General features: G+C 41.2%; 2 protein-coding genes across 5 annotated transcripts in view; one reads left to right on the forward strand and one right to left on the reverse strand.

Moving 5' to 3' along the window:
• Positions 1 to 15,574, reverse strand: part of HERC3 (HECT and RLD domain containing E3 ubiquitin protein ligase 3) — a 189,377-nt gene that overhangs the window by 20,972 nt on the left and 152,831 nt on the right. The window lies entirely within an intron of this gene.
• NAP1L5 (nucleosome assembly protein 1 like 5) lies at positions 1,501 to 3,425 on the forward strand. Its single transcript, XM_061164414.1, has one exon. The coding sequence runs from the start codon at positions 1,585 to 1,587 to the stop codon at positions 2,155 to 2,157; it is 573 nt and encodes a 190-aa protein (XP_061020397.1). The 5' UTR covers positions 1,501 to 1,584; the 3' UTR covers positions 2,158 to 3,425.

A 15,574-nucleotide genomic window follows, 5' to 3' on the forward strand; every position in this document is an offset into this window, starting at 1 on the left:
CAAGACCTAATATAATGGAGAAAAAAGCATTTGTATAAGTAATGCTTAATTTGAAAACATTCCTGAATAAGTCCTGTAAGGATCGTTTGGCTTCTATACCTAAAATAATGTGCTCTTATCCTTATTCAAGAAGCTCTCATTTTGATTTAATAAATAGGAAACTGTCTACTCATTTGACTGTTAGAAAACATGAGATTAATATTCGATAGCTTTTTTTTTTATCGTTCTCATATACAAATCACCAGTCAGACCCTCAGAGCAGATGCTCAACCATGTCCTGGGGACAACGCCAGTGTGTACGTGTGTGACTGCACATCCCCAGCAAACACTCATTTGACTGTTAGAAAACATGAGATTAATATTCGATAGCTCTTTTTTTTTTTTTTATCGCTCTCATATACAAATTACCAGTCAGACCCTCGGAGCAGGTGCTCAACCATGTCCTGGGGACAACGCCAGTGTGTACGTGTGTGACTGCACATCCCCAGCAAACACTCATTTGACTGTTAGAAAACATGAGATTAATATTCGATAGCTTTTTTTTTTTTTTTATCGCTCTCATATACAAATTACCAGTCAGACCCTCGGAGCAGGTGCTCAACCATGTCCTGGGGACAACGCCAGTGTGTACGTGTGTGACTGCACATCCCCAGCAAAAGGCACTGTTAAACATGCGCCTCATCCCCGATAAGGCAGGGGGCCCCTTACCCTGGGCCTCCAGCGTTAGAAAGCTTTGCTTTCTCTGGCCCTCCTCCAGCTTTATTCCTCCCCACAGGACAAGGCTTCTGAGGAGCCTTCTGGAACACTGCAGGATACCCAGGGTTTCAGACATTTCCTGGTCAAATGGCTCCAAAACTGCTTACAGCGTCCGCCTAACTGAAAGAAGACTGTACTACCGGTATATATGCCACTAGGCTGCGAGAGGGGCAAGAGGGGCTGCTGAGGGTGGGACGAGGGGAGAAAGGACTGAAAACTGTGCAATTTCCCCGCAGGTCCCTAAGGGGGTGGAATGGAGACAGATACCCCAGGCCTCTTCTACTGTCTGGCAGGGACTTCGGTGAAATCTGACGTGATCAAAGCCGCGTCCCCAAGAGTAAGCCCGAGATGCCAACGCCAGCTACAGAGATGGAGACAAATGCCAAGACAGATATACTGGCAGATGTATATAAGCACCTGTGTGAGCTAGAGGAGCCAAGCGGCAGAGGCTAAGCCCGTCCACACAGTTCGTGAAAAATTGCCGCGGACACCTGCCGCCACCCCCGGTCCTCTCTACTGGGGGAGGGATTTGCGCGGGCAGATGGGGGGAGGCAGGGTAGCTAGGAAACGGGTCCTGACGTTGGCCGCAGTGCGGAGGAGAGCAGGGTAGCAACAGGAGGCTGCTGGTGCGGTTCGAGGGCCCCACCGTCAGCTGATTATGGGGAGCCAGTCCAGGGCCCGCGGGGGGAGCGGGCGGGGCCGCAGACGTCACCGCCGCGGCCGACGTCAGCGCCGCTTGCCGCTTGCCGCAGCCGCAGCATCGCGCTGGTGCAGTCCGGGTGCCGGTCTCTGTGGGAGCCACCCAGACCTCTGCGCTGCTCCTCGAACATGGCCGACTCGCAGAACCAGGGCTCCACGGAGCCGAGCCAGGCGGCGGCGGCGGCGGCGGCGGCGGACGCGGCACCAGAGGAGGTAATGGCGGAGGGCGGTGCGCAGGGGGCAGATTCTGACAGCGCGTCCAGCGACTCCGACGGTGCGGTCGGTCAGACGGCTGAGGAGCCCCAGACCCCTGCAGAGAATGCACCAAAGCCTAGAAATGACTTTATCGAGAGCCTGCCTAACTCGGTGAAATGCCGAGTCCTGGCCCTCAAAAAGCTGCAGAAGCGATGCGATAAGATAGAAGCCAAATTTGACAAGGAATTCCAGGCTCTGGAGAAAAAGTACAACGACATCTATAAGCCCTTACTTGCTAAAATCCAAGAGCTCACCGGTGAGATGGAGGGGTGTGCATGGACCTTAGAGGGTGAGGAGGAGGAGGAGGAGGATGAAGAGTACGAGGATGAGGAGGAGGGAGAGGACGAGGACGAGGAGGAAGAAGAGCCTGCGGCGGAGGCTGCGGCGACCGCTGCCGCCAAAGATGAGGGTCCCCACTCTGCAGCGCCTGATGACGCCAAGAAATAAGCAGGGGCAGAGATTGCAGAGGAGAATGACGACGCAGATTTAAAACCCCGATTACTATTATTTTGTACACATTGGTGGACTTGAACGGCTCATGTTTTGGACCAAAGTACAGTAGGAATCAATTCTGAAATTCTTAAAATGCTATGAAATTGACGCAATCAGATTATGCCCAGCGCGTCTCAAATTTGATTTCCAATTTGAACACAAATATACCAACAGGTGTTGAAAATGAGTTAAAATGATTTTTCATGATCTCTTCTGTGAGGACTGGAGTTGAGACTTACTAAGGGTGTCAAGTAGATGTGAATTAAAGAACGTCACTTTGAAAATCCTTTCATCACAGTATCATCGCACTAGGCACGGAACACCCAAGCCGAGATCGAACGTGTTCTCAATGCCGAATTCTTCAATTTCTTTAGTTTTGCATTTTTTCCAGCGTAGCAGCAGTAGAACTCAAGACATATCTCATCTTTAAGACTTTGTTTTTGTAATGCGGACATCAGTTTTACACTTCAGAGAAGAGAGATGGGACGGAGGAAGCCGGTGCTGGAGATCATGACAATACTGTTAATAAGGCTCAGAAAACTGCCACTTCAGATTCTAAAGACTGTTCTGAATATTTGGTTCTGAGAAGGAGGGTGTATGACCTGTACAATATTGTCAACGTAGGTGTTCATTATTTACGGTCTCGTGTTTATGTGTTTTCTTGGTAATGTCTATTTACAAAGGTGTAAAACAAATCGCAATTGTTTAAGTATTAAATCCCTTTATCTAGTATTTTAGAAGTATTAATTTACTTGAAAAAATGTAGAATTCTAGTAAATTCCGTAAAGCATGTGTATCCAATGTTATGTACTTTGAATTGTGTGATGTCTTTTTGTCTTGTAGCTTTTAGAATGTAGCTGTGAAAATTATCAGAACTCTTCACTGAAGCTAATGTTTGGGAAAAAAAATATATACTTGAAGAACCAATCCAACTGTGTGTCCCCATCTGCAGCTCAGAAGTAGAGGGGGTTTAAGTTTGCTTGTGTTAGCTGTGCCTTCATTATTTTGCTATGTAAAGGTGACATATTAATATAAAATGGTGCATAATCAAATTTTACTGCTTGGGAACAGATTGGCATACAACAAAGGATTTTTAGGAAGACACATTTAATGTAAATACTCAGCTGCTTTGTGGGTTTTGAACTGTGTGATCTTAAAGAAATTTAAGCATAAAGTTGTTTACCACTGTGGTGTTAATAAAACAGTATTTTCAAAAAACAAAAGGACTCATTCTTTGACTGCCTGGAATGAAATCCCAGCTCTGCCTCTTATTAGCAATGATGAGCAATTTAATTAATCTGTGTTCAGTTTCTCCTTATCTATAAAAGGGGATAGTAACAGTTCCTTCCTCACAGGTTATTATGGAGAACAAACCAGTTAATTTACATAAAGCTCATAGACCAGCATCAGACACTAAATGCTTAAAGTACTTCAGCTGTTATTAACATTGTTGTTATTATATGAAAGATAAAAGAGGAAGATTTGAAGTTCAGTCCTCTTGTAAGTTACAAAAGGGGAGAAAATACATATCATTATATTTGTAAATTTAGGATTTTATTCTTTAAGAATGTGGCCTTTCATTCGTAAACAAGTAAATTCAATAAAAGGTCTTCCTCAATATAAAAATCAGATTTTTATTTCCTCCCAGAAAGAATAAAAGATATTATGCATATAAAGGCTATTTCAACTTTATATCTGGGCATTCTAAATCAAGTATAAAATTAAAAGTGACTCCCCCCAAATTTTAAACACACAGATGTGTTTTCTTTCATTTTCCTTGAGGGTCAAAATTATTCAGGAGTGACATTAGACCAATTTACCTTAGGGAATGCAAGGAAGCTCTGACCTGTTGCTAATTGCAATAGTTGAATAAAACCTTAATGCAACAATCTTCCTTAGGGTCAAGACAACAAAAAGAGAAAATCAAAATAATTTATTATAGAAGAAGTAAATGATTATCTTAATCATGCCTATCTGGAACAGAAGCAAAAAAAAAAAAACCTAATAAAAGTCAATATTCATTTCTTATCCCTAGGAATAAAAGACTTGTTTTTCTAGGTCCTACAAAAATAAAAATGAGTGAAACAAATAAGGTGTGTAATTAGTGGGGAAAATAAAAAATTTTGGAAGATTTGTGATTTTATATAGAAAGCCCAAGAGAATCAGTTGAATCACATTCAGTAAGTTTGAGGAACTGATCAGTTACCAGATAAATATATAAAAACCACTAATTATTTCTAGGAACTTTAATAGTGGTAAAAATACATGCAAAAGGCTCTCATGATATATGAAATTAAAATATTTCTAAAAACCAATTAAAAATGTATGCAACCTATGGAAAAAAAAATAGAATATCACAAAGAAATGCAAAACAGGTCTTTGGAAGTTAAGACTGAATATCACAAAAGTTTCAATTCTTCCCATATTAACATTTTATTTACTACACTTCAAATCAAAACCCAAACTGGATCTAGAACCATATAACTACCCTAATCTTCACCTAACTGTTTACTAATATGGAAACAATTACGATTTTTATCTTAAACTAGGGACTCAAAAGAAAATTTTTAATGGAAGAAAATATATTATTATTCATTAATCAATTACTGGACAGGGAAAGGTTAAGTCTAGAGTGACTTAAGACCAAAAGAAATAATCAACAGACATGACAACACAAAAATTTAAGAGGTTATAAAAATTTAAAAAGACTTCACATTTTTAATAGCAAGCAGCAAAGGGAATAAAATGTGCAATAAAATACAAATACAAAAAAAGTTCATATAAATCATAAGAAAATCATTTTGTCTTAATATAGAAATATATAAAGGACGTCAGCAGACTACTTTAAAAAATGGAAACACTGCAATCCTGTTCAGGGCAGCAAGACACATCCTGAAAGGACAGTACTAAGTGGTCCAGGCTTCCAGCAAGGTCTGGATCTTTCTTTCACTTATATATACAAGTTTAGCTATGGGGTTTTCTAGCTACCATTCATACCACTGTTGGCCACTTTTCTCAGGATACAGGCACATATGTGATGCCGTTCATAATGTCAAGCAATTTCCACCATTTCCTAACTGGGTTGATCTTTCCCCTCTGTTTCCTGAATTGCTTATTTGATAGTTCCTCAGGCAGCCATAAAACTTGCATGTTAGTATGTAGCAGAATACCCTCCCTTTATGGCAGGTCAAACACTCTCACTCATAAACCACTTTTAATCCATTATAGACCCAAATTAGTAAGCAACACACAACATAACTGACAAAAAGAAAGGCAGCATGCATTACGCATTCAACTCAGTCTCTATGAGCATTATGCAGAAGACTGCAGCAGGCTGACGCTCACAGCCCACGCACAGTGTAGCAGCTCTCCTGGACTCAAGGTTTACCATCAAGCATACACAGACACGTTTGCACGTGCATACATATGGACACAAACATTTTTTTATTGAAATGAAAGTCACAAAACATAATTAGCCATTTAAAATGAACAATTCAGTGGCTTTTAATTCATTAAAATATTGTGCAATGATCACTTCTATCTAATTCACTTTTTTTAAGAAAAATATTTTAAAGGTAAACATCAGAAAAATGAACCAATGCTATGTAGACTATGTAAAGAAGCTTATGTATGGGAGAAATACAAAATTTTACAAGTGAACTCAAGATTCTTATTAGACTCCATTTTTAAAAAAAGAACACTCAGTATCTTTAAGGATTAGATGAAATAGAGTAGTATTCTCATACATTGATGATAATGTATAAGCTGGTGTAATTCATAAGCAAAATCAATTTAGCAAAAGTAGCCACAGATTCAAAATGATATACACTAATTCCATTTCACCCTTGGAACCTTATCATTAAAGAGCAATTTTAAAAACAAAGTTTTATACTTAAGATGTCTGATACAGTTTTATTAAAAACGAAGGAAGGGGAAGAGAAAGAAATAAAGGGAAGGAAAAAAAGAACACAGAAACAAGCCAGACACTCAAAAAGGAAAGTAGGGAAAACATTCACATAGCAGGCTGTGCAGGCATTATTAAGACTGTCCATGAGGGCTTTATAATAAATTTACAGATATAAGCATTATCTCAACCTAAATTAAAAAATTCAGACATACAGTTTTATACACATATAGTATGTTTTCAACTATGCCAGCTTTGTCTTTAAAAAATTGCATAGTCTGTCTGAACTGAAAACAGCAAATTCTTCAAGTTATTTATCTTCAAGGGATGAAGAGACACAGGGACCCTGAAACTCTGGTCTTGGCCTCTTAGCGGCAATGTGCTGAGAGCATAAGCTCTCACTCAAACAAAATGGCTTTGATTCTCGGCTCTGGTTTTTGAACTCTGGACTTCTAACCATGTAAACCTGAGCAAGTAACTTATACCTCTCCGTGCCTCAGTTTCTTCAACTATGGGAAGCACTCGAGAAATGTTACTAGCATTTTAATTATCTGCTATTCCTGTAACAGCCCAGCACAAGTACCATGCAGATCTTAAAGATTACACCTCCCATAGACTATCTCAAGAAATCAAGTGAAGTCTCAGCATTCCTAACTTCAGTTGATCTTAAGGAGCTAGAAGTGTTTGTCATGTGTGGGTTTTATTCTCACATTCTCTTTATAGAATCTAGGTGCCTTTTGAACTGTGGTGTTGGAGAAGACTCTTGAGAGTCCCTTGGACTGAAAGAAGATTCAACCAGTCCATCCTAAAGAAGATCAGTCCTGGGCGTTCATTGGAAGGACGGATGTTGAAGCTGAAACTCCAATACTTTGGCCACCTGATGTGAAGAGCTGACTCATTGGAAAAGACCCTGATGCTGGGAAAGATTGAGGGCAGAGAGGAGAAGGGGACGACAGAGGCTGAGATGGTTGGATGGCATCAACCGACTCAATGGACATAGGTTTGGGTGGACTCCAGGAGCTGGTGATGGACAGGGAGGCCTGGAGTGCTGCGGTTCATGGGGTCGCAAAGAGTTGGACACGACTGAGCGACTGAACTGACTGACTGACTGGAGCACTTACCTTAAGCTGTGCTGTGTGCTAAGTCACCATAGTCAGGTCTGACTCTCTGCATCCTATGAACTGTAGCCCGCCTGGGTACTCCATCCATGGGATTCTCCAGGCAAGAATACTGGAGTGGGTTGCCAAGCCTTTCTCCAGGGGATCTTCCTGATCCAAGGATGGAACTTGCATCTCGTATGTCTCCTGCACTGGCAGACTCGTTCTTTAACATTAGCACCACCAGGAAAAACTGGCATCTCTTTTTTACTATTTCCTCTCCTCATCATCTCTTTAGGGCTTTCCAGGTAGCACAGTAAAGAATGTGCATACCAATGCAGGAGACACACTATACTTGGGTTCGATCCCTGGGTTGGGAAGATCCCCTGTAGTAGGAAATGGCAATCCACTCCAGTATTCTTGCCTGGAAAATTCCATTGACAGAGAAGCCTAGCAGGCTACAGTCCACGGGGTTGCAAAGAGTTGGACATGACTGAGTATACACACATGTCATATAATCCTCTTTTTAATATGGAAGAAACTGGGGAAGATATTGATTGCATTTGATTTTATTAACTTGAGTTAAACTGGAAGGAATCTAGAATGACATGTGGGTGTTTTTAAAATTGATGGTAATAACACCATGTTACAGAGTGTGAGAAATACTTAAGTCATGTAGTACAGTATTATCCAGATGTGACTACCATTTGTGGCAAGATTTAGCTAAGATGCCAGTGGTCACCAGCAATCACCCAAGGGTGTTCTTTTACCTGGATGCTTAAAATTCATTTGTCTGTCTGCAGCTCTTGTCCAAGCAAAGAAAGCAATTTTAAGACCAAATGGAATATAATAAATTATGGATACAGAATTAGTATCCTTCTGTCATTTTCCTCCAGGGCAGTGGTAACAGCAAATATCTTACTGCTAGCTCAATAAAAACAGCTTCAATGCCAGCAGCATCTCTATATACAACTGCTCAAGTTAAAAATACAGCAGGTATTATTCCTTTGGTTCTCTCACTTCATTTTCTTAGACTAATTTATGAAAATACCCAGTGACAAGATTATGGCATGTGACAGTCAAAAGGAAACGATTAATCTTTCACCATCATATACAACCTTTCTTTCCAGGATCTCAGCATGCTTTGATGATAACACTTCTACCTTTCACAACATTAAGTGAAAGAGAAAGTTGCTCAGTTGTGCCCGACTCTTTGCAACCCCATGGACTGTATAGTCCATGGAATTCTCCAGGTCAAACTACTGGAGTGGGTAGCCTTTCCCTTCTCCAGGGGATCTTCCCTATCCAGGAATCGAACCAGGGTCTCCTGCATTGCAGGCAGATTCTTTACCAACTGAGCTATGAGGGAAGCCCCTTATAACATTAAAGATAAAGGGGAAAAGGAAACAAACAAGCACTAATTCACGTCTTTTTCTGTCTGTCCCTGACTATGACAGCAATATTAATAATGTGGCAATAACCACACTAGAGTCTCAGAAGTCTGTCCAACAGGTAACTGTGACAGCGAGGGGGTTGGCCTCCTGTCACCAAGGACAGTCATGGACAATAGTGCCTAAAGTGGTGTGGATGACCTCACTGTGTGCTCAGCGAGTGCTAGCAACCCAGAAAAGTGACAACCCAAACTTCCATCTAACATAGAAGCTATTCCCTACTCTAATTTCAAACACAGTGTCTTGGCAATAAAAATAGGAATCCCCTCTGCCTGGCAATATTTAAAACAACAGCACATTTTACAACACAAAGATTTAAAAACTTTTTTATCATATGACCCAGCAATCCCACTTCTGGGCACACACACCGAGGAAACCAGATCTGAAAGAGACACGTGCACCCCAATGTTCATCGCAGCACTGTTCATAATAGCCAGGACATGGAAGCAACCTAGATGCCCATCAGCAGACAAATGGATAAGGAAGCTGTGGTACATATACACCATGGAATATTACTCAGCCATTAAAAATAATTCATCTGAATCAATTCTAATGAGATGGATGAAACTGGAGCCTATTATACAGAGTGAAGTAAGCCAGAAAGATAAAGACCAATACAGTATACTAACACATATATATGGAATTTAGAAAGATGGTAACGATAACCCCATATGCAAAACAGAAAAAGAGACACAGATGTACAGAACAGACTTTTGGACTCTGTGGGAGAAGGCGAGGGTGGGATGTTTCGAGAGAACAGCATTGAAACATGTATATTATCTATAGTGAAACAGATCACCAGCCCAGGTTGGATGCATGAGACAAGTGCTCGGGCCTGGTGCACTGGAAGACCCAGAGGAATCAGGTGGAGAGGGAGGTGGGAGGGGGGATCGGGACGGGGAATACATGTAAATCCATGGCTGATTCATGTCAATGTATGACAAAAACCACTACAATATTGTAAAGTAATTATCCTCCAACTAATAAAAATAAATGGAAAAAAAATAAATAAAAAATAAAAACTTTTTTAGAAAGAGAGAAGCTAATTTCTTTAAGAAAGTCATGGTAACAGAATAATGGAGTTTTGTAATATAAGTAAAAGAATAATGTAGGTCCCCTTATTACTCCCTTGAAGTTATATACTCTCTTTCTTTTAAGGAACCTGTATGTCATCAGAACATCCTTATGGAAAATGTTTTGTAGAAGCAGCCCTGAAGTCAATTAGGGGCAAACAACTGCAAAGAAAGAGAAAAGGAACCCACTGACTTAAGTCAGTGCTCTCTGCACTGGTTCTGAGGACCACGCATAGGATGAGTAATGTCCAGGAGTGAGTGTACGTCAGTGTACTGTCAGGACACTCAGGATGGCGGTGCTGTTGGGCTCTGTACAAGCCCTGCTCAACCTGTGCCTGCTTCACCCACACCCTACTCATGTAACTGACCTTCCACATACTCATCCCAGGCCCCGGCTCATGACTAGGTCAGAACATCTCCACTGAGATCACTTATCAAAGGGGTGTTGAGGGGCACGTCCTCCCCTTGCTGGTTTCCCTGATAACTAAGAGCCAACCTCACATCCATCCCCTGATGACTGGCACCCACCTCCCCATTTCCCCAGAAGCAGAGACGGCGCCACGTCCCGCCTGCCATCTGCCACACAGGTGGTATACCAATCACTCCAGGATCTTGCTTCCCACATGTAAGAACCCGCATCCACTAAACCACTGACGTCTCTGCTGCTGACTCCAGATTTTTTTCTTCAGTCTCGAGACTGGGCTTGCAGGCCTGCAGGGCCTTTTGCCCAACTGTCAGCAAAAGATAAAAATGGTGGAAAAGGAAAAAAAGATGAAGAAAGAAAGTGTGCCACAGACCCACTTCTATCATGAGACTTCTTTGCTTGCAAACTTTACCGAGCATCTTTCCCTTTTTATTACGTTCTCGTCTCTGTTCTCTAGTATCCAGATCTTAGCAGTCCTCTCAAGAGCTCTACTCATATCCATCTCCCCCCCACCCCAGATCCCTCTGCCCATGTGTATTTCTCTGAACCCCTTTCGATTCAATTAACTAATTTTGTCTTCATATTTCATTTATGGTTGCAATTGAGAACAGCTTTTTAATACCCTAAACAAACTGGGTTATACTTCAGTATTCCTGCATAGATTGTGTCTCAACTATTAGGTCAATTCAATTGCTGATTCAAAGAAATACCTACTGAATAAGGAGACAGAGTGACAGTGAGAGAAAGCAAAGAGACAGAAAGAAAAAAACTCAGACCCACAAAGAGAAAGAGAACAAAACAGGCAGAGACAAAAAGTCTCTAGGAGAAACAATTTTATAAAGACACGAAAAAAGAGGGTTAAGTCCCAATACCTGCCTCCTCTGCAGACTATATCACAAATTGCCTATGCCCACACAAGAACACTCTTTCCCCACCGGGTGTATCCAACACACAGGGCATTTGGAAGACTCACTAGAAAGTGAAGAAATTCTGAATGTGCCCTACCTCAGGTTGCTTGCCTAGCCTACTGTTAGCTCATAACAAATGATGCACACACTATATTGTCTGAAACCTGATGCAAAAGCTCAGATATCCTTTGAAAAGTCTAAAGGCTATAGATGTATCTACATACATACACATATACGTTAAAAAGTGAGAACCAAAACCAGGAAGGAAGAAGAATTGTTACAGAGAAGAACCAAGTCTGCTCCATGCTGGAACTGTCTCTTTGACTTGTTTTTTGTTGCTGTTGCTGTTATAACCATATATAGTGGCCTGCCTCAAAGGCCCCTGCCACTCTGTTAAACTGTCTTTATTCAGTTCATAGAAAGATAACCTGACCCTGCCCACTTGCAAATGACTGCCGAAAAAAAAAAAAAAAAAAAAAAAACAAAACAAGGGAGAGAAAGAAGAGATTCAACACACCCCTTCCAAAGGCTGGCCCTTCCCAGAAATGTTTTGCAAGACTGAAGACCCTTTTTACTTAACTTCCTCATTGACTCTCCCACTCTATATTCTGCCTTTTGACTTTAGTTCCTCATTGCTTCTCTCTGGTTCTATAAAAGAACCTGAGGCCCAGACCCCAACAAGACAGTTATTTTGAGACGCAGTCTGCCATCTTCTCTGTCAGCCAGCTTCCCAAATAAAGTTGTATTCTTTGTCTCAACACCTCATCTCTCTGATTTACTGGTTTGTTGTTCAGTGAGCAGAGTACTTGGACTCAGTAACAAGATCACCTGAACCCAAAAGCCACTTTATCAGTTCAGTTCAGTTGCTCAGTCATGTCTGACCCTTTGTGACCCCATGGAATGCAGCACACCAGGCTTCCCTGTCCTTCAGCAACTCCCGGAGCTTGCTCAAACTCATCTCCATTGAGTCGGTGATGCCATTCAACCATCTTGTCCTCTGTCATCTGCTTCCCCTCCTGCCTTCAATCTTTTCCAGCATCAACATCTTTTCCAATGAGTCAGTTCTTCACATTAGGTGGCCAAAGTTTGGAGCTTCAGCTTCAGCATCAGTCCTTCCAATGAATATTCAGGACTGATTCCCTTTAGAATTGACTGGTTTGATCCCCTTGCAGTCCAAGGAACTCTCAAGAGTCTTCTCCAACACCACAGTTCAAAAGCATCAATTCTTTGGCATTCAGCTTTTTTTAATGATCCAACTCTCATATCTATACATGACTACTGGAAAAATCCATAGCTTTGTCGGCAAAGTAATGTCTCTGCTTTTTAATATGCTGTCTAGATTGGTCATAGCTTTTCTTCCAAGGAGCAAGCATCTTTTAATTTCATGGCTGCAGTAACTATCTGCAGTGATTTTTGGAGTCCAAGAAAATAAAGACTGTCACTGTTATTCTGCCTTATATTCTGCCCTATAGCAACTTTATGATCTGCCATAAATTTCCCAATTTTAAAAATATTATCACATTCTATGGAATAATACTGTTTTTATTAAACAAATAATTAACAGTTAATAAAAGTACCAATGTTATACAGATAAAGAAGGGACAAGTGCTTTTAGCTTTGAAACATTCTTATCAAGTAAGAGTTTCCAATGAAACACCTGCTGCAGAGAAGAAATAATTCTGACTCCATGTTGGAACTGTTTCTTTGAGTTGCTTTTCCTTGCAGTTATTATAATCATACTTAATGGCCTGTCTCAAAGAACCCTGCTACTCTGTTTGACTGTTAAACTTAAGTGCCTTTTTTCAGCTCATAAGAGATAATCTGACCCTGCCCATCTGTGAATGACTACAGAACAGAAGAGACTAATACATTCCATTGATGCTTTTGAACTGCGGTTCTGGAGAAGACTCTTGAGAGTCCCTTGGACAGCAAGATCAAACCAGTCAATCCTAAAGAAAATCAGTCCTGAATATTCACTGGAAGGAGTGATTATGAAGCTGAAGCTCCAATACTTTGGCCACGTGATGCCAAGGGCTAACTCATTAGAAAAGACCCTGATGCTAGGAAAGATTGAAGGTAGGAGGAGAAGGGGACAACAGAGGATGAGATGGTTGGATGGCATCACCAACTCAATGGACATGAGTTTGAGTAAGCTCCGGGAGATGGTGAAGGACAGGGAAGCCTGGTGTGCCACACAGTCCATGGGGTCACAAAGAGTCAGACAGAACGAGCAAAGAGCGATTGAACTGAACATAGCCCTTCCAAAGCATGGCTCTTCCTGGAGACGTTCTGTAAAACCAAAGACCCTTTTTTACTTAACTTCCTCACTGCTTCTCCCTCTCTATTCTGCCTTTTGACTTTAGTTCCTCATTGCTTCTCCCTTTGGTTCTATAAAAGAACCTGACATCCAGGCCCTGACAAGATGGTTATTTTGAGACATCAGTCTGCAATCTTCTCCGTCAGCCAGCTTTCCAAATAAAGTCATATTCCTTGCCTCAGCACCTTGTCTGTAAGATTCACTGGCCTTGCATGCAGTGAACAGAGCGAGCTCGAACTTGGTGACATACCTACTTGAGACAAGACTAGCCTCTATACTAGGTTCCCAGGGTCAAGATCACCTGAAGCAGTTTTTGTTGGGTCCTTGGCAACTTCTGCATTATTTCAGCTAACTCTGGTATAGCTCCCACTTTCCCCAAAGATGACACTTCCTGGGTAGTCTGGAAGGTTTACATGACAAAAAAGATTACCTAATGCTACATTAGATCACCTTGGCTTCTAGCTATTTTTTAAAATGTAAAGGGATGGAAGAGAAGGCCTGTCAGTTTTTCTGTCACTCCTACTTTCAAAAGGGAAGATTTATGGGAGGAAGCCAATATACATCACTTATATAGGATTTCTTTCTGCATCTTTGCAACTATGTACAGTAAGAAGCCAATTAAAACCCAAAGCTTTCATTTCCCAACATACCCAAAACAGCATCCAACTTCTCTACATCTGTAACCTTTTTCCACAGCATCAGTGAACCCTTGCTTCCAGGCTTCCCTCACTCATAACCCTCCCAAGTGGAGGCCACCATTCCGTCACCTTTCTGCAGGAAGATGAGAGACACCTACCTCATCTTTCTGCACACCCACCACTTCTTCAAGTCAAGAAGTTTTGTCTCTACCCAATGTGTTAATGATCTCTAAATCCTCATCACAAGAGTCTCCCTTCTGTTCCAATATATATAACTCTTCTAAGAACATACATTTTCTCCCATCCTTGCTTTTTTATTTCACCACGCTTTTCTTTGTGTAGGCAAACTTCAGATTCACTGGTGGTTAAGGCTGGCATAAGTAACTACACAAACTACTGACAATAAGATTTCAGATCAGTGAATACAACAGATCAGTGTATATAACAAAAAAAGCAGCAGACTCACAGATACAAAGAACAAATTAGTGGTTACCAGTGAGGGTAGGGAGGGGGAACATCACAGGAGTTGGGGAGTGGGAGGTACAAACTATTGGGTGTAAGGTAGGCTCAAGGATGTGTTGTACAATATGGGGAATGTAGCCAATATTTTCTAATAACTGCAAATGCAAAGTAACCTTTAAAAATTGTATTAAAATTTGAAAAGCAAAAAAGAAAAAGGAAATATCCTACTTAGAAACTATGACTTGATTTTTAAAAAAAAGACTTCTCAAGACATACATAAATCTTCAGCGCTGAACAAAATCACCTAGATATCACACAGGCATGTCAAAATCAACATTTATAAAATGGAACTCTAAAAAAAAATACACAAAAAGGAACTCTTTTTCCTCTCCACCCTGCTCTACAGATTCTGTTTCCTGTTGTCCAAACTGGAAGCCTCAATACATGCATGTTATCAATACATGCATCTCCAGTAGGATCCAGACATAATCAGGCACTAGCTCCTGTTCATTACATAACCAACACATAGCTGACTCTGCATCCCTGCTGCCTTCATTTTGGCCCTCACCACCTAACACCTGAGTTACCTCAGTAGTCTCCTATGGGTCTCCTCACACATGGTCCATTTCTATATGGCCACCAGTTATCATTCTATAACAGATCAACCAAGTCCCACGTCAAAACCACTTAAAGTCTTGACAAGTTTCACCCTAATACTACTGCACCCACCCTTAATCTACACACTAGCCCCCACCCAGTAAGTATTCACCATTCTCTATCATGTGTTAAATTTGATACTCAGACTCACATCATTCCCTGTGCCTGAAGTGTTTTTCCCATTCACACTCTTCGATGTTCAGTGAAAGTGTTGTGGCTTCTCGCTCTGGTTCCATGGCACTTGTTCTATCCCTTACCTACCACATGCACCATAATCTACTGCAATTATCCATTATGCTGTCCCTTCCCAGTTAGTACCGAGGATAAAAGTCACTTATTTCCTAAATCCAGCAATAGATCTGGCACAGAGCAGGCACTCAGGGTTTGCAAACTGAATTAATTAACATGCAGATGGCCAACAACTTCACTCTAATTCAAAAG

The sequence above is a fragment of the Dama dama genome, chromosome 17, assembly GCF_033118175.1.
Source record: "Dama dama isolate Ldn47 chromosome 17, ASM3311817v1, whole genome shotgun sequence".
In the NCBI taxonomy this organism is placed as follows: Eukaryota; Metazoa; Chordata; class Mammalia; order Artiodactyla; family Cervidae; genus Dama; species Dama dama.